The sequence below is a fragment of the Pogoniulus pusillus genome, chromosome 27, assembly GCF_015220805.1.
Source record: "Pogoniulus pusillus isolate bPogPus1 chromosome 27, bPogPus1.pri, whole genome shotgun sequence".
Lineage (NCBI taxonomy): Eukaryota > Metazoa > Chordata > Aves > Piciformes > Lybiidae > Pogoniulus > Pogoniulus pusillus.
This window is the reverse complement of record NC_087290.1, coordinates 9,645,059-9,663,825: the sequence shown is the minus strand read 5'-3', so window position 1 is coordinate 9,663,825 and position 18,767 is coordinate 9,645,059. Positions and strand designations below refer to the sequence as shown.

Below are 18,767 nucleotides of genomic sequence, written 5' to 3'. Positions count from 1 at the left end.
GGCTCTGACTCCTGCTCTAGTGAATGCAAAATGTGAAACTTCATCCAGTGCAGAGATTGAGAGAAATCAAACCCAGACTAGAGTGTGGCCATGGGCTGTAGGAAATACCTTGTATGAGGGAGGGCAGTGAAAGTGCTTGACCTTCAGGCCATGGCATGCGAATGTTTTAATAACTAAGCATACAATGTTTAGAAGAAACATTTCCCTCTTTGCTGAGTGAGTTGCATCTATGTCTGATTGTAGAAGTAGATCTTTCCCTGTGTTTCCTGTGATGTTTTTTTTCTTGGGAGGCTATGAAAGTGTTGTGGGTTTTTTTTCTCCTAAGATTGATTCATGGCAGAAGGTTTTTCAGTATACAAGCAGACTCAGGGAGTGTAGCTTGAGAACTCAAGCTGCTCTCAGACCAAGATGGGATTTAATGTACACGGCCTGAAGTGTAGCTGTTTTCTAGAAGAATGATGCCACTGATTTTTCAAAGAGGTACCACAAGCATTGTACTTAAATTAAAACTGTGCTGGCCTCTCACAAAATTACACTGGAAACGGGGAAATGATAGAAACCTTATATAAATTTTATATATAGGGCAAGCTTTGCACATTCTATTTGCTAGTTGCTTTGAGAATGGACCTTGAACTACTACCCTAAGTTGCTAATTTGAATATTTCAGGGTTTGATGCTGCAAGCAGTGTGGCCAGTAGGACAAGGGAGGTTATTCTTCCCCTGTACTCAGCACTGGTCAGGCCACACCTTGAGTACTGTGTCCAGTTCTGGGCCCCTCAGTTCAAGAGAGATGTCGAGGTGCTGGAAGGTGTCCAGAGAAGGGTGACAAAGCTGGTGAGGGGCCTGGAACACAAACCCTATGAGGAGAGGCTGAGGGAGCTGGGGGTGTGCAGCCTGCAGCTCAGGGGTGACCTCATTGCAGTCTACAACTACCTGAAGGGAGGCTGTAGCCAGGTGGGGTTGGTCTCTTCTCCCAGGCACCCAGCAACAGAACAAGGGGACACAATCTCAAGTTGTGCTGGGGGAAGTATAGGCTGGATGTTAGGAGGAAGTTCTTGCCAGAGAGAGTGATTGGCATTGGAATGGGCTGCCCAGGGAGGTGGTGGAGTCACTGTCCCTGGAGGTCTTCAAGCAAAGCCTGGCTGAGGCACTTAGTGCCATGGTCTTGTTGACTGGACAGGGCTGGGTGCTAGGTTGGACTGGATGATCTTGGAGGTCTCTTCCAACCTGGTTGATTCTATGATTGTAACTCCCTGTGGGTGAAAAATGTATTTGGGAAATAACAAACAGGCTTTTGTACTTCTTTAAGCAAACAACAACCTAAAAAACAACCTCCATGCACAGCCCCCCCCTGCCTGGGCGCTCTTTTAGTGTGTTTCCCAAACGGACCGAAGCCTGGGCCTGGAGTGACCTCAAGGCCTAGCGCCCATGAGGGGGTGCTGGGGTCCAGGCGAGGGGCGCTGGCGCCTGCGCACCTCCGGCTTCCCCTGCGCGGTGCGCCCCTGGCGGCCGGCGGCGGCGCTGCAGCGGCCAGCCCAGCGCCGGCCCAGCAGGGAGGCGGCCGGAGCAAGATGGCGGCGCGAGTGCTGCTGCGGGGGAGCCTGGCGGGAGCCAGCGCCGTGCCGCGTCTCCCGCCCGGCGGCGGCCTGGCCCTCAGGTGAGCCCTGACGGGTTGAGGCGGGCGGGAGAGGGCCGCCCTGGGAGGCTGGAGACAAAGCCGATGCTGTCCGCGCCTCTCCTCGACCCAGCGGCGTAGATTTGCCCCCCCCATTCCCTCCCCTTTTCGGTTGGAAATGGCGCCCCGCTCGCCGGAGCAGGTGACGGGCCGGGCCCGCTGCCCTCCCGTGCGGCGGGGTGCGCGACCTGCTCGGGCTGTCCTTCAAGGTCGTGGGCCCCAAGGCCGGCCCCTTCCCCATCTTTCTCCAAGTTCGCTCCTGGGAGGGATCGCTGGCCCCGCCGCTGACCCACCGCCTCGCACCGCTGTCCTGCCCCGCCGGGGACGGCGTGTCCGCCGCCACCTGCCGCCTGTCCCCCGGGCTCGGGCTGCAGGGACACCACCTCTGCAGGCAGCGGAGTGCGCAGCCACCCTGCCCGCGGTGCTCCTGGTGCTGGGGTGCACGGATGCTGTGCACCCAGATAGCTTTCCGGGATCGGGCTGTACAGCTCTAGCGTATCCTAGCTCCACCGGGCAGCAGGGTGCATGGCCGCCCAGCAACACATGCCCACTGTCCTAGGGTTCATGGCTGCAGGCACAACACCCCTTGGTGTCGCGATGCACACCCACTCCGTGCTTATAGAGCCAGGCTGTGCCCCGGTGTCAGGCTGCGTGGCTGCACACACCAGCATCTTCCCACCTCACGATGCACAGCCACACATGGACCTCAGCATCTGTATGTCTACCCCTTGGGAGTCAGGGCACGCGTATCCATACTTCCCTTAGGAGCTGGGCAGTTGATGCATGTGCATACAAGCCCCGGTGTCAGGGCAGAGATGCATCCATCGAGTTTGGGAGTGCAGAGACCTGCAAGCCCATGTCTGATGCGTGAAGGGTCGGACACACACAGAGACACAGATGTGCATGTGCACACGTCTGGTGGAGGAAGCAAGCACACTCTCCCTGGGTGTTGCAGGCAGAAGCTGCCAGGTTGCAGTGGGTCTGTGCACATTTTTCCTCCCTTTCTCTGAAGCGGGAAAAGCTGCTGCTGCTTCAAGCCTCAGAATGAGGAGCAGCAGCTCCTGTGCAAGCAGGGGACAAGTTGTGCAGAGAACATGTTAGATTTGATGTGCATGTTTGGGTGGGTTTTTGTAAAGTTTCAAAGGAACTTTTGTAGACCACAGATCTAAACCTGTCAGCGATAGACAAGTTGTTGTTCTTTTCTCTTCCAGGCAGACAGAAGTTTCTACAAAATCTAAATATTTGACATAGTGTCTCCTGCCTAGGTTATGTTCTGTGCTAAAGCAGAAGCCAAGTTGTTTTGCCATCGTTTTTAATCTAAGCAAGCTATTCAGTATTAGCATTTTGTGTTCACAATCCATTCTTCTGTAACAAGAAAGCTAAACTCGTAGGTACCATTTGCAGAGTAAGAATTTCCTAGCAAAGTCAAGCAACACCTTAAGAGAGTACATGAAAACTGATTAATCCCAGGGAAAAAACAATCTGTGAGTCTATGAATAGGTATTATAATAATGTGAAGACATTAGCTAAAAGCAGATATTTTGGATGGTGGATTAGTGTTGAAGTGATTTGTGGTTGATGCTCACAACTGGCAGTTGAAAGACGTGAATTTATTCCTGTGCTCCTCAGAGCTCATCTTGGATACACCCAAGTGAACCAGTTCAGGACTCCCTGATTTGGGGGTGTCTGGAATGACACCAATCTCTGAGGATGCAGAGTGAAAAGAAGGCCCTGGCAGCTCAAGCTGGGGGCACTGATTATCTGTTTTACCCAGCTTACGCTGTTAGCATTTTTTATCATATGTTGGGGGTATATCTTGTCATGATTTGTTAGTCACTGCTCATGGGGAACTTTACCACTGCAGGATAAAAGACACTAGAGAAATGTAAAGCATGACTCATTCCATTGTATCAGAAATAAAATATACCTCCAGTTTTAGGTGCAGTTTAGCATTCAAGTCATGAGGCTCCCCTAACAGTGGAGGAATTTGCTTTTTGATATTATCCACATAACTCCAGCTTTTGTTGCTGATAAAGCTGATTCACACACAAAAAGGGAACAATTATTTGTCTTTTTAATCTTCAAAGTTTGCTGCAAGCAATAATCCTTATAGAAAAGAGAGATTAGTTTGCTACCTCCATTAATAAAGGGGAGGAGACAGCAATAGTGCACAGATCTGAGTTTGCAAAAATGAGCACTGCAGGACTGGGATTGAATTCTCTGTCCCAGAGCCCTGTTTGCTGTCCAGTGAGCATTAGTGCTTTAAGGGAGCTTTAAAAAGCCACTTGGATTTATTAGGTGGGGTTTACTCTCTGTCATCTGGAGCAGTTTGTGGTCCTGTGGCACCTGATGTAGGTGTGATAGCCGCAGTCACCTGTGCCTCACTTCCAGCTGACATTGGAGATCTCTCTACCCCAGGCAGCTGCCTACCTTCTATTCTAGCAACAGCCTTATCATGGAAAATGGCCTTTGAAATGCTTGTCCCCCTTGGCTTGCAGCACAGGGACATGTTTGTGCATTTGCCTAGGGCCAGAGAAGGCCTCACTTTCAGTAAACTCACCATAACATATTTACTAATTGCTTCTTAACTTTGAAGAGGCAGTTCTGGCACTGATCAGTTCTCTGCTATGGAACAATTTTCTGCTTCCACAGGGTGAACTAATTCATGATGTTATTTTCAGACACCGGGGCTAGAGGGTTGATTGTTGAAAACCACTGTTGGTGTGAACTACTTCTGTGTATGCAGGCAGGCATGTTCTTGAAGAGATTTTTCCCAGAGGAAGTTAAGAGTTTCTTTTCCTGTTTCTTTCTGTTCTTGCCCTTTCTCTTTTTGCTTTTCCCTTTCCGTTTCTCTTTCCCCTTTTCCTTTCCCTTTCCCTCTTCCTCTTCCCTTTCTCTTTCCCTTTTCCCTTTCTCTTCCCCTTTCCCTTTCCCTTTTCCTTTCCCCTTCCCCTTCCTTTCTTATTCTTTGAATGGTTGTCACAAACTTTTGATACCTGGAAGACAGCTTTATAGCTGAAGATCAATAGCTGTCTTCTGGATAGTAATACAGTCAGTAATTAAGGGTGAAAAGTTAACTTTTGAGGCAGGAAAAGGCTTACTCCTCAGGCTGCAGTGCCACATTTTTAGTATATCAGAGAAATATTTTAGTATTTCAGTTGAAACCCTCTGTCAAAAAGAGACAAAGTGAAAGGAAGATCTTTTTAGGAGAAAGAAGACACAAATATTTGAGTTTGGGGTCCCCTATCATACCTTGTAGAGACTCAGTTAACTGCAGCTTGTCCTCCTGCACAGGTTTTGGTGATGGATCTTCTGTCAGCTGGAAAAGAGAAGAAAAATTCCTTTAACACATCATTTTTTAAAAAGCACAGTTAACAGTTGCAGTGTTTTGGGTAGTCCCTGGTGTAAAGGGCAGTAAGAGTACCTGCAGACACTGCTTAGATGAAAAACTACAAGTGAAAATTCTCTATTGCAAAGAAAGGGAAACAATGAATATGGTTCTGTACCCCTCTATAGTACAGTTGCCAGAACTGGTAATTGAAATCTGTGCAGGCTGTTTGTTTCCTGCCACTCATCATTTTTCCCCAAATTAGACTTCCAATGTATTTTTTTTTTACCTCTTGAAAGATGCTTTTTTAGAGCTATATTAAAACCACACAGGAACATATGGCAGTGACTTTCCCATTTACTCTCTGCATGGTTTTCCTTCCACACACTCTTTGCTCTTTTTTTTTTGCTCTTGTCTGTGTATATCAGGACAGACTCAGCTTTCTTGAGCAGATACTTCGTTAAAAAGAAGGTAAAAAGGCAGCAAAGCAGCCATGCTCCCATCCCCAGAGATTAGCAGAAGATGGTGCATGGTTAACTGTTCAGCTCTGTGTCTGGTAAAAGGGTGAGAGGGTAAATCAGTGGGGAAGGAGCTACCTTTACTTGCTAGGGAGTGGCTCATTGGGGAGTTTTAGTAAGAGGTGTGTGTGTAACTGTGTATTATGATACTCTTTGCTTTAATCTTGGTTATTCCTGTCTTCCCTGTGTCGTGGGCCTTTTCAAGACCTGCTCAATGACAGTGTAATGTACTTGTTAATGTGTAGGGGGCTGGGATCTTCAGCTAGCAGACCTCGTGAAGACAGCTGGTTAAAATCGCTATTTGTTCGCAAAGTCGACCCGAGGAAAGATGCTCACTCCAACCTTCTAGCCAAAAGAGAGACCAGCAGCCTGTATAAACTACAGAGTGAGTCATATTTTCATATTTAATGTTACCATTTCTTTATTATCTTCCTCCATTGCTTACCTACTGTTGTTGTTGTTGCAGTTCACAATGTCAAACCAGAATGTCTAGATGCCTACAACAAGCTTTGGTAAGTGTGCCTGTTGTTGTTTTCACTTGTAGGCATGTTGGTTTGATCACAGGCTGTTCTGTTCTGAAAACTGGAAAATATCATCATTATTTAAAGGGGAGGGTGGGAAAAAAAGTCTGCTTTTACTTTCAAGGCATGGTGTTAAATAGGTCTTATCATTCCTGGAGGGAGAAAGCAAAAGATACTTTCCTCAGTTACCCCTCTATCTTCCCTCTTGGAGAAGTCATTTTCCTCAGCTGCAGTTTAGGATGATGCCTTTTATGAAAACACTGGGGACATTTGTTGGAGACAACTCACCCTTCCCATAGTTGTCCATGTGGGTAGATCCTGGCACATGGGCACATCCCACTCCAGCTGCCATGTAGGGGTGTGTTGAACGTTTATTGTCTGCATACTGGGAGGAAAGGGAGAGATCACTGGTAAGGAAAACAAAAAAGGTAAATTTAAACCCCCAGGGATTGGCTTCCTCTCAGCAGCTCATCTATGTCCTTCTGTAAGTGTAATGTTGCTGAGATCTGCTTCTAAAGAGGTGGGCAAATCCATGGGTAGGATCTTGGCCGTGGGGTGATGCTCCCTTTGAAGAGTAGGACTGTAAAGGGATTTCCAAAAGGTTACAGTTTTATAAAATACATTAAATAACAACATTTGAAAATGACTACTTTAAAGGTGAAATTGCAGAGATATTAGTCCTGTTCTGCCCACACCATCACTCCTCTGTGAACTGCCTTTTCAAGAGCTGTGTGTTTAAATGTCTAAGTGCAGGAGCCTCATGTCTTGACTCAGCAGTGCTTCCTCACTGACGGTGATCTCCTTGTCACTTAAATGAGACATACTTAGCATAATCATGCCCAGTTTTTATAGTGTGATGTATTGATGAGAACACCAGCTGGGATGGAGGCTGGGAATGTTCACAGCACCCAGTTCACATCCTCAACTCTGTTATTAGTTGGCTGCACAGTCTTAATAGGGCAGCTAACTTCGCTGTGACTTTGTGTTCAGCTTTGAAAAGGGCCTAGATAGACCAAAAGTTTCCTTGCTGTACAAACACAGAAATCCACATTCAGTCATAAGCTTATTTTCAGCTGTGTTGTTTAAAAAAAATCAATGCACAGAGAAGCACATTTAGCATTTGAAAAGCTTTCTGTTTAAAAGCTTCATATAAACATATCCAGTTATCCAAGACAGGGAACCACTTCTTCACATTATCTCCTGAGCTTTCTAAATGTTGAGTGAAAGCAGAGGCTTTCATTTTCAAGAGAAAGAAACTGATGGCAGAAATCAGATGGAGTATGTGTGGTTAGATTTATTCTTTCCAAACCAAAGCAAATTTAAGACTTCCAGGGCCTGAAAGGAGAGAAGAACAGAGTAATTAAAAACCTCTAACTCTCTGAATTTCCCTCCTTTTTCTCCCTCAATTAAAGATGAACAGATTAATTTCTTACTCTGTATCAAATCAGCAATAGGATTAGTCAGCATGTGTGAAGAAACAATTAATTAATTAAGACAATTACAGGAGCATGAATTGCTGTGGTTAAGGAGCCCTTCTGAAGAATTAGAGTTGTTTTTAGAAAGGAAAAAGCTGGTGCTAACAAGGTGTTCTGTGGGGCTTTTTTCCTCTTATTTGCCACATTTTAGGGTTGTTGTATTGATTTAACAATCTCATTTAAAGATGCCTTTCTAGGCTCTCACTGTGCTTTGCAAAAATGAACTGATGGTGAAGCATCCTTGCCAACATCCTTGGAGAGTCATCGTATTATTTACACTATGTAGGTAGAAATCTTGAGGCACAGATGGGTGATATTTTGCTCAAGGTCATCTCAAGAGTCAGTGGCAGAATCGAGGTGAAAGTTTACAGTGAATGAATTTTCAGCCCAAGATCAGCCTGCTTCTTAATATTTGATACTGTGCAAAGCTGATTGCCTGTGAGGCAAACTGTGTAAGAGGGTTTTCAGGTCAAAAAATAGGAAAATGCGAAGTTCCACCAGGCTAATTGACTTCCTCATCAAAACACAGCATCTTAACCAAGTTGACAGTTAAGAAAACTTAATTCCCTGTTGCTAAGGTAGGACAGGATCACAGAATCGTAGGATGTTAGGGGTTGGAAGGGACTCAAAGAGATCATTGAGTCCAACCCCCCTGCCAGAGCAGGACCACGTAGTCTAGAATGGATCACAGAGGAACGCATCCAGACAGGCCTTGAAAGTCTCCAGAGAAGGAGACTCCACAACCTCTCTGGAGAGCCTGTTCCAGTGCTCTGTGACCCTAACAGTAAAGAAGTTCCCCCTTGAGTTGAGGACACTTCAATAATAAAGTCTTTAAAAAATATATTAGAAATACTGGAAACAGTCAGAGAAATGTTGTGTCAGAGGTTATGTTTAAGGCAGTTTCACTGTATGCTTTCATGGGTAAGTTGCCTCAAACTAAACTCTCTTGCTCAGATAGTGGCAAACAGTAAGGCTGCACATTGTGCAGTGCACTCATCATTTGATCTATCAGAATACTTGGTTTTATTCATTCAGCCCACAGAATTAATGGCACTGTGATTGGTACAGAAGGCTTTGTTTTTACCTCCCTTGATGAAGAAGTGCTTGTGCTGAAGCAAATCACCCCTATAGTTAGGCTGCATTTTCTGTAAGGGAGATTTCCTAATACTGATTTTCCTTCTCTGTTGGATAACCTTTTAGGTGCTAGACATAATTTATTGCATCCAAACAATTCTACCACGCTGTATATTTGTCATAGAGTCTAATGAATGTTTTTTTCATAGTTGTGTGGCCATCTTTCCCCCTGTGTAAGCAGAGTTTTGTTGTTTTCAGCTTTTCTCTCCTGAAAAGTAGAGCTTGTGAATTTTCATACCATAAATGATAAACGTGTGGTGATTTGTTATACGTATCAACTGTAGCCTCCCTGAAGGCAATGCAACATAGTGTCTGTATTCCTTGTTTTCAAGTCAAGAGGTGCTGCCAAAGATTCATGAAGAAAAACACTACCCATGTGCACTGGTGGGGACTTGGAACACGTGGTACGGAGAGCAAGATCAGGCTGGTAGGAGATAGAAGTACAACAGAATGTAAAACCATACAAGTGAAACGTGTGCTTGGCAGGTTTCTTCTCTTTAAATCATCTCTGTTGACAGTAAACCTTGAGCAATGTCTCCAGTGAGGGTGTGTGTGCATCAGTTATCGATACCTGCAGTAATGTGTGCAGTGCTTGCTTTTTTGTCTGGTTGTTTGGCAGTAAAGCTTTTTCATTCCTGAAATGTGACCTATTGTTAATGCACTTGGATGTTTTCTAAGTGGTAGATGAACAGTTGGGGGGGGAAATGCTTGTGAAATGTGGGCCTGTAATATTTTGTGGGTGCAGGTCAGAGGGTAAAGGACTACAGAAGCAAAGTTTGGCTTAGAATAGAATGGTTTAGGTTGGAAGGGACCTCAAAGATCATCTAATTCCAACCCCCTGCCATAGGCAGGGACACCTCCCGCTAGAACAGGTCACTCAAGGCCTCATACAACCTGGCCTTGAACACCTCCAGGGAGGGAGCATCCACTGCCTCCTTGGGCAACCTGTCCCAGTGTTCCCCACCCTCATTGTGAAGAACTTCTTCCTATCATCCAGTTTAAATCTCCCCTCTGCCAGTTTAAACCCATTCCTCCTCATCTGGTCATTACAAGACCTTGTAAATAGTCCCTCCCCAGCCCTCTTGTAGCCCCCCTCGGATACTGAAAGACCACTACAAGGTCTCACTGGAACATTTGTCCAAGCTAAAGACTCCCAACTCTCATAGCCTGTCCTCATAGGAGAGCTGCTCCAGCTTGCACTGGAGGGTGTAAAAGCTTAGGAAAAAGAAAAGATTTATGTTTGTGTTCATAAAAGGCTACTACTTAACTCTGCAGATTGAAAATACACTGGGACTAGAAATTACTGAAGAGCTGCTGCAGAAGTAACTACAAAGAGTAGTGTAGAGAGAAAACCTTAAAAACTACCTGGATTCTGGGAAGTTGAAGGAAAGGGAAGGCATAGATAGAGAGTGGGGTGAAAAAAGAAATAAAAATGAATGTCAGTGCTTCCCTATTGAAGATTATGCTCTTGTACACATGGATTTTTCCTGCATACTGCAGTATCACCACTGAGCAGATCTGCAGAAATAGCAGTAGTGCCTGAGAAACAGTCCTCCAAGTCAGAGGGAATTCAGCTGAGATTTTCTTAGCCAAGACTGTTTGGTTGCTGCTGCAACACATTAACACAGCCTGCCTCAAAGATATTACTGCAACAGTTCTAGCAGTGTAGTAAAACAGATTATGGGGTTTGGACTTGCTCAATAACTGTGCCCATTAATATTAAGTGGATGGATCAGATTTGCCCTGAGGATGAGGCAGCAGAAGCAAGCACAGTAGATTAATCTGCTCTTGTACTGAAGTGCCTTACATTAGGCTTCATTTTGCTCTCCTGCAAAAGGCCCAGGGCTGCTCTTGAGGAGAGAAAATAACTTTTGTGACTCTTTGAAGTGAAATACTGTTGCCTTGAGATACCAAGTGCTTGTAAATAGATCTTGTTAGCATTTATGAAAGGGATTTATTACAATTTCTTAGAGAATGCGTTGGAAAAAAACCTCAAATGTAGGTAGCTGTTCTGAAATTGTTGTTTTAATGGGGAAAATCCTAGCAATTATAATCATTCCAGCATGTTCAGATATCTTCTGCTTTATTTAATGCAATGTTTACCTCAAAAATAGCATCTGCATCATTTTCATGTGTTGACAGAAAATGTGCTGCTCTATGTGCTTGAGCAATCTGCTAAACTAAAAGGTCTAACCCCACGTTGTCCTCAGCTGAAATATAAACCATGTTTTTGGAATTAAAGTCATCCTCTTAAATTGAATCTCAGTTTCAGCTATAAAGCCAGCACGTTTAACTGCCACAGCAACAAAAAATCCTTTCAGAAATGTCCCTGTTGCCTTTAGAGCTGGCTGCAAAATTTCCCAAGAGAAGCCTTGTCAAAAAGTAGATGATTCCATTGGCCTTAAAATGTTCAAATGTGTAGTAGTACATTCTTCTAGGAAAAAAACTCCTTTGAAACTGATTTCTATCATTTGTATAGTTCTGTAGTATGAAGAGCATTTTTTTACTGTGATATTCCATAAGATTTACCATTGGTCTGTGACATCCCTTAAAAAAAGCTTCCTCTTTTTCTCTCTTGCAGTTCACCTGTGGAGATATGAGGGAGGTTATCCAGCTCTCAATGAGGTCATGAATAAACTCCGTCAAAATAAGGTAAAATGCTTTGCTTTGGTTAGAATTGGTTACTTTACTCAGAAGAGAACAAAGAACAGTCAAGAAGCCTGCACATTTGGATACCCACCTTTACTTAAATATTTCATCACTGCCTGTGTAAACTTAGAAACCTCTTTGTAAAAGGATTTCTTCTCCTATTCGGACATTTGCATTTAGTGTTGTACAAATATGGCACTTGAAATTCTTTACTAGTCCAGGGGAATCTGTAGGGATTGGTGAGACTCTGGAATAGGCTGCCCAGAGAGGTTGTGGATGTCTCCTCCCTGTGAGTGTTCGAGGCTGGGTTGGATGAGGCCTTGAGCAGCTGAGTATAGTGGTGCTTAGGGATATGGTTTAAGGTGACTCTTGTTGAGTAGGATTATAGGTTAGACTTGGTGAGCCTGAGGGTCATTTCCAACCTGGATGTTTCTGTGATTCTTTGTGGTTCTGTAGTTGAGAGGTGTCCCTGCCCATGGTGGAGAGGTTGGAGTGGATGATCTCAAAGGGTGAGGAGAGGCTGAGGGACTTGGGGCTTTTTAGTCTGGAGATGAGAGGGGATTTAATAAATGTTTATAAATATCTGAGGGCTGGGGGTCAGGAGGGGGAAACAGGCTCTGCTCACTTGCTGCTTGGGATAGTACAAGGAGCAGTGGATGTAAGCTGCAACACAGGAGGTTCCACCTCAACACAAGGGGGAACTTCTTTACTGCAAGGGTCACAGAACACTGGAACAGGCTCCCCAGAGAGGCTGTGGAGTCTCCTTCTCTGGAGACGTTCAAGGCCTGTCTGGATGTGTTCCTTTGTGACCTGAGCTAGATTGTGTGGTCCTGCTCTGGCAGGGGGGTTGGACTCAATGATTGCTTTGGGTCCCTTCCAACCTCTGACATCCTGTGAGCCTGTGGTCTCTTCCAACCTAAGCCATTCTATGATTCTACAGGTTAAATTATTTCAGTGTCCCAAACCCAAAAATGAGAGTGATGAGGCTCTGGAACGTTTTACCCAGAGAAGTTATAGAGACTCCAACCCTGGAAGTGTTCAAAATCAGACTGGACTGGGCCTCCCTGGTCTAGTAGGAAGTGTCTCTCTTTGTGGCAGGGAGGTTGGAATAAGATGATGTTTAAGGTCTCTTCCAACTCAAACCATTCTATGATTCTGTGAAAACAGCATTAAAAACATCTGCCTAAGTCTCTGGATGTTACACTGCTGTATGTTGGTGAAACCTAATCCCCAGTTTGACAGTGACCACTTTGCTGTTTCAGGAGTTCACAGAGTTCCGCAAGGAAAGAGGTAACATGCTTCTGTCCCGCAAGAACCAGTTGTTGTTGGAGTTTAGCTTCTGGAATGAACCTGTTCCCAGAGAGGGGCCTAATATTTATGAACTGAGATCCTATCAACTTAGAGTAAGTTTAAATTATTCCTCTTTATTATTTTTCCTTTAAGCTCTACGCTGTCGTAAAATGTTCAGAGGGAGTTTGTACAATGGATGGAAACCAGACCTCAGCTTGCAAATCTGCTTCTTATCAGAGCTGATGTCTGAAGTATTGTTGCTCTCAAAGTGTGGGGTCCAAAATGAAGGCAGGCTCAAACAAGATACTAATACCTACAGGGTTGAAAACCTTGTGTTTTCAGTTGAGGGAAGCTTCAGGCACATGACTGAGAGGCAGGAGAGTAAACAGAGCAATTAGAGAGGGTTCTAATATGCTTATCACCTGAGGGAAGTGATTTGCTTGATACAGAGTGAAAACTGGCCAAGTATTCCAACTTTCTTTAAACTGCATTTTTAACAGTCTGTTTTCTTTTTGTAGCCTGGAACAATGATTGAGTGGGGGAATTACTGGTAAGTGTTTCTGTAGCACTTGCCTCCTGCTTGAGAGGTGTGTGCTTAAAAATCCCAAAGTGGAGGTGGCAGAACGGTACCAAAGCATTTCAGTCACCCAGCTAATGGCCTGCTTTGGTGCTTAGGCAACTTGTAAGATAGTCCCTTGACCTTTAGGCTTTGAGGACAGGAGAAATTGGGTGTGCAGGCAACATCGTGGGCTCTGTGGTTTGGCTTTCCTTCACATCACCCTTTTAGTTTGCTGCAATAGAGCAGAAGCCATTTATTTTCATCAGCAAGCACTGCTTAGTGCAAGGTAGTAATTAACTCCTCCAGACTATGTTGATCTTCTACAAGTGTCACAAGACCACTAAAAGCTGGCTTACTTATAGTTTAAATAAGCAATTCTTGGCTCTTTTAATCTTTGAAAGTCCAGTTGCTCCTTAAGAAGCTGTTCAGCAGCACATTTGTGTTTTAAAATGTAGATTAAAACATGTGAGACACTTCTCTGTGGAGCATACGCTTCTGGTTTTGTCTTACTTAAAACCACTTCAAGTTCCATTCCATTTAGATTCCCTGTCCTTGAAATTCTGCTGGGTGATAATTAAACAGTTTGGAGTGCTTTCAGTTACTTTGACAAAGATGAAGGCTTGGATTATCAGATGTGTTGTTGTCATTGATAGCTTTTATTTAATTGCAGTCATCTAAATAAAGTAAACTGAATTCAGAGTGTTTATAAAACAGACACAGTCATTACCAGTCTGGCCTAGAAGATGCAGCAGATTTTTAGGTAGGAGAAATACTGATTTTATTTACACAACAAATCATGGGATGCTACACAGGACAGATGCATAGCAAAGCTCTGTGTGAATAAAAAAACAGTTGGACTCCACTACCACAAAATCTGTAGTAAATGAACGTGGCAGAGACAACAGAACTGCAACTCGAGAGTTTGATTTTAGAGCAACCTGCTGTGAAAATATCCTGACACTTTACACTGCTCCAGCAGTTATCTTTATGCTGCATCTAACACTGAGGAATGATTCAGGCACAGACCAGTAAAGCTGTGAGCCTCTCATTTTAACTCTTTCTAACTCCTATCTAGGTATTTTTTTAATTACTTAGAGCTAGAAAACAGCATCTTGCAGATTTTCTTTCTGATGTGAATTGCTAAGTGGACTGCAAATGCTGTTTAACAGTTTGGCCTCCTTTCAGACCTTTCCATTACTTGTTTCCTAACCCAGACCTGCTGCTGTTAATGGCTGCTCTTGCTCTTTTGTAGGGCTCGTGCAATCCGTTTCCGACAGGATAACAACGAAGCAGTTGGGGGATTTTTCTCACAAATTGGACAGCTGTATATGGTTCATCACCTTTGGGGTAAATCTGTGTTCTCTGCTTTTTATTTTCATCACTAAAACAGCACCTAACAGGTTGTTGACTTTGATTTTTACAAAAGAGCTCTTTAGTTTTACATCAACAGTGTTGATCTTCCTAATTTTCCTCTAGGTTCTTGAAACAAGCAATCAGAAATGAACATTTCATGTTTTGTTCTCTTTCCATCAACAGTTTTTCTTGGCCCTTTCTTAGTAGGAACTGCTTGTTTGCTTACAATAACACAAGCATGCTGAGCCACATCCTGCCATCTCTTTTCTCCATCCCCATTCATTCTCAAGTCAAGTTTTACAGTTCAGTTTCAAGCAATACATGCACCACACCTACACAAAGGAAAGTCATGCATTTGTTTATGTTACTACCGTGAAGTGTTTTGGCTTCCTCTCTCTGTTAGGCTCCACAGAGGCTTAGCTGCTTTTCATGTTTAGGATTGTTTCACCTTGAAGAAACTTACTGTCTAATAGTGAGTTTAGAAAGCATGCAGTATTATCTTCACATCTCAGCAATTCAGACTATTCTGTTCCAGCATTAGAAATCTGACACCACTCAGGCATTGCTGTTCTCTGTCTTACCTGTGTCTAAGACATTCTCTCTCTTCCCCAGTTCCTTCTCTTTGCAATGGTTTGGGAGCTTTTCCTTTTTGTGGAGAAGAACTTCTGACTTTTTTTCCTTCTCAGTATTTGAAGCCTCCTGATTATGCATTAGAATACTTTGAAGGGAGTGATTCATGTGGAGAAGGTGAAGAAGTTCCTTCTGAGCTTTGTGCTTGTTGTTTTCTCTCACCAGCTTACAAAGATCTCCAGACCAGAGAAGATATAAGGAATGCTGCCTGGAATAAACCTGGCTGGGATGAACTAGTCTATTACACAGGTAACCTATTAACTTCATTGGAATGCTGGAAGCAAACTTGAGTGCAGGACATCATTTTTGTTCTTGAGTGTATTTCACATGATAAAAAGTTCTGCATCTCTGCTGTGCCTGTCTGTGTGTCCATTTTTCTACTGTAAGGGAAAGAAGGGACATTTCCCTGAGCTGGAAAGTGAATTTTGCAGTTGATTAAACACATTAGGAAAAGTTGCTTGATTGGCAAATAATTGCTACATTAATAGTAATTTTTTATACAAGCTCCTCTCCTGTGGGTGAACAGATTTGTGTCAGTGTTTAAGTTTGCATGCAGATATTTAGGGAGACAATAGTGGCATTTATCTTCATATTAAATGATTACCTCTAACAGGAGCCTTGTTAAATGCACTCATTTGAAAAGGGAATTTAGACTTTGGAACAGAAAGCCAAGAGATTTTTGAGATCAGGGATAGCTTTCAGAGCAAAACTCAAACAAAGTGTGATTAGCACATCAGATTTGAGGTTCCATAGGGTACATTTCAAAGGAAAGATGTCAGATAGCTTCCATTATGGTGAAAAGGCAGAGAAATGTTTGTTTGCAAAGGAGCAGAAGATGATATTAAAAACGACTTGTTCTCAACCCCCCTCTGCTTCAATTACAGAGTGCTGGTGGTTACTGATGACTTGGCATGCATTAGCTAGGAGAATAATTTGAAGACAATGATATCTGTTCAAACTGGGTGTGCAGAACTGCTGATGATCTCTGCTGGTGAGATTAAACCCTGTCTCCTATGTTTTTCAGTGCCCCTTATCCAGGAAATGGAGTCCAGAATCATGATACCGTTGAAGATTTCTCCACTTCAGTAAAGTCACTGATTTACTTGTGCCTACATAGATAAAGTGACAAGTATTTGTCTTAAATTAATTTATGGTATACATTGTATATCATAGTCTGAAATATAAAAGTACTGTATGGAGCTTATAAAAAGAGACCTCTTTTCTTCAGAATCTAATGACCTTTTGCTCTTAGGATTGTACCAGGATAAAAAGAAACACATAACTGTGATTAAAAGGTTGGTTAATTGAAAACAAGTACAAAGACATCCATGAGTTCCTCTGTGAGTCAGCTCCTCAGGTGAGGTATGGCAGACAGTATTTAATCCTTGTGTTACACAGACAGTGAGTGTTGGAGCCTCGCTGAGGCCTTTCTGTGGTGTTACACTGACTGCAGGTTTTAAAACCAAATGTAGGAGTTCTGAAATGGAGAGCTCTGTTTGGGAGTGCAGCCAGTTGTTCTAGCAGGCCTGAAATCAGTAAGTAGCTCTTAATAGACAAATGGGCAGTCATTAATTGAGGCTGATACTGTTTATCAGCTGGTAGCTTCTGTACAAGGAGCAAGTGAGGTCTTCTGTTTGCAAGGACTCTGAAGGCCGTTGAAGCTAACCGCACACAGGTGTAGGTATCTACACCCAGCATGAATCCTGTGAGCTATAACCTGTGCTTTTCAAAGAGAGAGTGACAAGATCTGGTGGTGTCTGAACGTTCTGCAGGGGATCAAGTTCAGTTAAATACCTTTATCTCTACAAATCACTTGGAGGTCTGGGAAAAGGGGTTTAATTTAATAAGCAGTTGTGACTTCAGACATACGCTTGGTCGGGTGTTTCACTTACTGTACAGTAGGTACTTCTGAATTGATGTGTGAAACTGGAGCATGTTGAGTCAATAGGATTGGCACAAAGTGGTGTACCATTATGTCCAGTTCTGTTTTGGGTTCACTTTTTTTTTTGTTTTTTTTTTTAGGCTAGGCTATATCAACACTTTTGGTGTCTGCAATGATGTGAACATCCTGTTAAGTGCAAATAATATTCTCTCTTTAAAGTGGCTACAGTGTAACATACAGAATGTACAAATCAGTTCCTGAATGTCCACTTTGTACATTTCAATGAGTTTTCAGGAAGAGCATATCAGTCAATAAAAGCCTTTTAATTTTCACATTTTACTGGTGCCTCCTCTCTATTGCACCACCTCTGTTTTCTCTCAGCTTGCAGTGTTAATTATGAATAATTGCACAGAATATTTCAGCTCAGCCAACGTCACTCCTCTGTCAGGTCCAGCATTTCCTAGCCTTCTGCTTTCCTGTTCCAAAATGAGTTCACAATATCTCCATGACATCCCATTTAGCTAAGTGTTCTAGAGGTCATAACTGCTGTGGTGATAAATGCTAGATACTTTTTGGTTCAATTTTCTTCCACAGATTGTGCTTAGCTGTTCATGTCTGATATCTTCTCTTCTTGCCCTGTGAAGTTCCACATGTGGGTTTCTCACTCTTTCCTTTGCTTGAATTTTGTCTTCAACAAAGTCAGTATTTCAACTGATTCTTGTCTGAGTTTTCCTCCTGTGGCTAAGTGATGATGAAATCTTACTCAGTAAAATTCTATACTCTATTAGCTTAGTTCTCAGCCTACTCAGGGCACCAAATACCTCAGTTCAGCTGTTCCTTCTTGTAACTTAGTCAGGAGCAGCCCTGTCATCTGGGGCTGTCTTTATTCCCAGACTTTGGGACTGCTGGTGAGCTGGAAAAGGAAAAAGGAATAACAAATATCAGCTTCCAGCCCTTGTTATTTCTCCCAATATCCTCCCATATTCCTTGTTCCTAAGGAATTACACTTGTGATTTATCCCAGCAATTTCAGGCATGGACAAAAGGCAAAACTCATTTTTTGGCCTAAAGAGGATTTTGTGGGTTCTGATGCAATTTGTATTTCTTACCTTCAGCCAGGAGCACTGACAACTAAATTCAGTGAGACAGAGCTCTTGTTTAAGGACCAGAAAGCTTTTCATGAATAAAAAAACATCTAAGGAGTTTAAACTGGACATTCTGCAGGGTGATCATAGAGCACAAGATTCTTCAGTCTTTAGAGATCATAAGAGATCTGAATTGCCAACAGTGGCGCTGTAAGGTATAACAAATGTGCCTCCTTTTAGTCTGAGCTTCAGACTTGGGCTCTGGCTGTCCTCAGGGAGAGATTAGTGCCTGTTAATAGTTACAGATAACGATGTAAACTCAATGCACATAGCACAGGAGATAAATAAGAATGCCTGGCTTCTCTTGCTTCCCTTGGCCTGAGCCCTTTCTGACGTTGGGTTTCCCCTGCTGTGGATGCTGCTGTGATTTCCTTCTTGATTTCATGGCCAGGTCTGCCTTGTGCCTTTGCCTAGCATTTCTGAGAGCAGAACTTGTAGGGTTCAGAACTGAGAACACTTTCCCTGGCTGGAAGTGTCTCTGGTAATTACTGATTCTTGTTCCACTGCTATGAGGACACAATGAAACTCAGGTTTAGTTGTCCTGACGTCTTCCTAGCGAAGACTGCATACTTGTTCTGAGGCATCCCCTCATGCAAGTTGAACTCAGTA

At 43.4% G+C, this 18,767-nt stretch overlaps 1 protein-coding gene across 1 annotated transcript; it reads left to right on the top strand.

The window, feature by feature from the left end:
• Window positions 1–1,520: 1,520 nt before the first annotated feature.
• Window positions 1,521–17,346, top strand: NIPSNAP2 (nipsnap homolog 2). Its single transcript, XM_064166063.1, has 10 exons — window positions 1,521–1,657; window positions 5,767–5,906; window positions 5,988–6,033; window positions 8,984–9,078; window positions 11,233–11,303; window positions 12,563–12,703; window positions 13,109–13,140; window positions 14,402–14,496; window positions 15,298–15,381; window positions 16,157–17,346. Exons 1-10 carry the CDS (start codon window positions 1,572–1,574, stop codon window positions 16,219–16,221), a joined length of 855 nt encoding a protein of 284 aa, XP_064022133.1. The 5' UTR covers window positions 1,521–1,571; the 3' UTR covers window positions 16,222–17,346.
• Window positions 17,347–18,767: the final 1,421 nt, after the last annotated feature.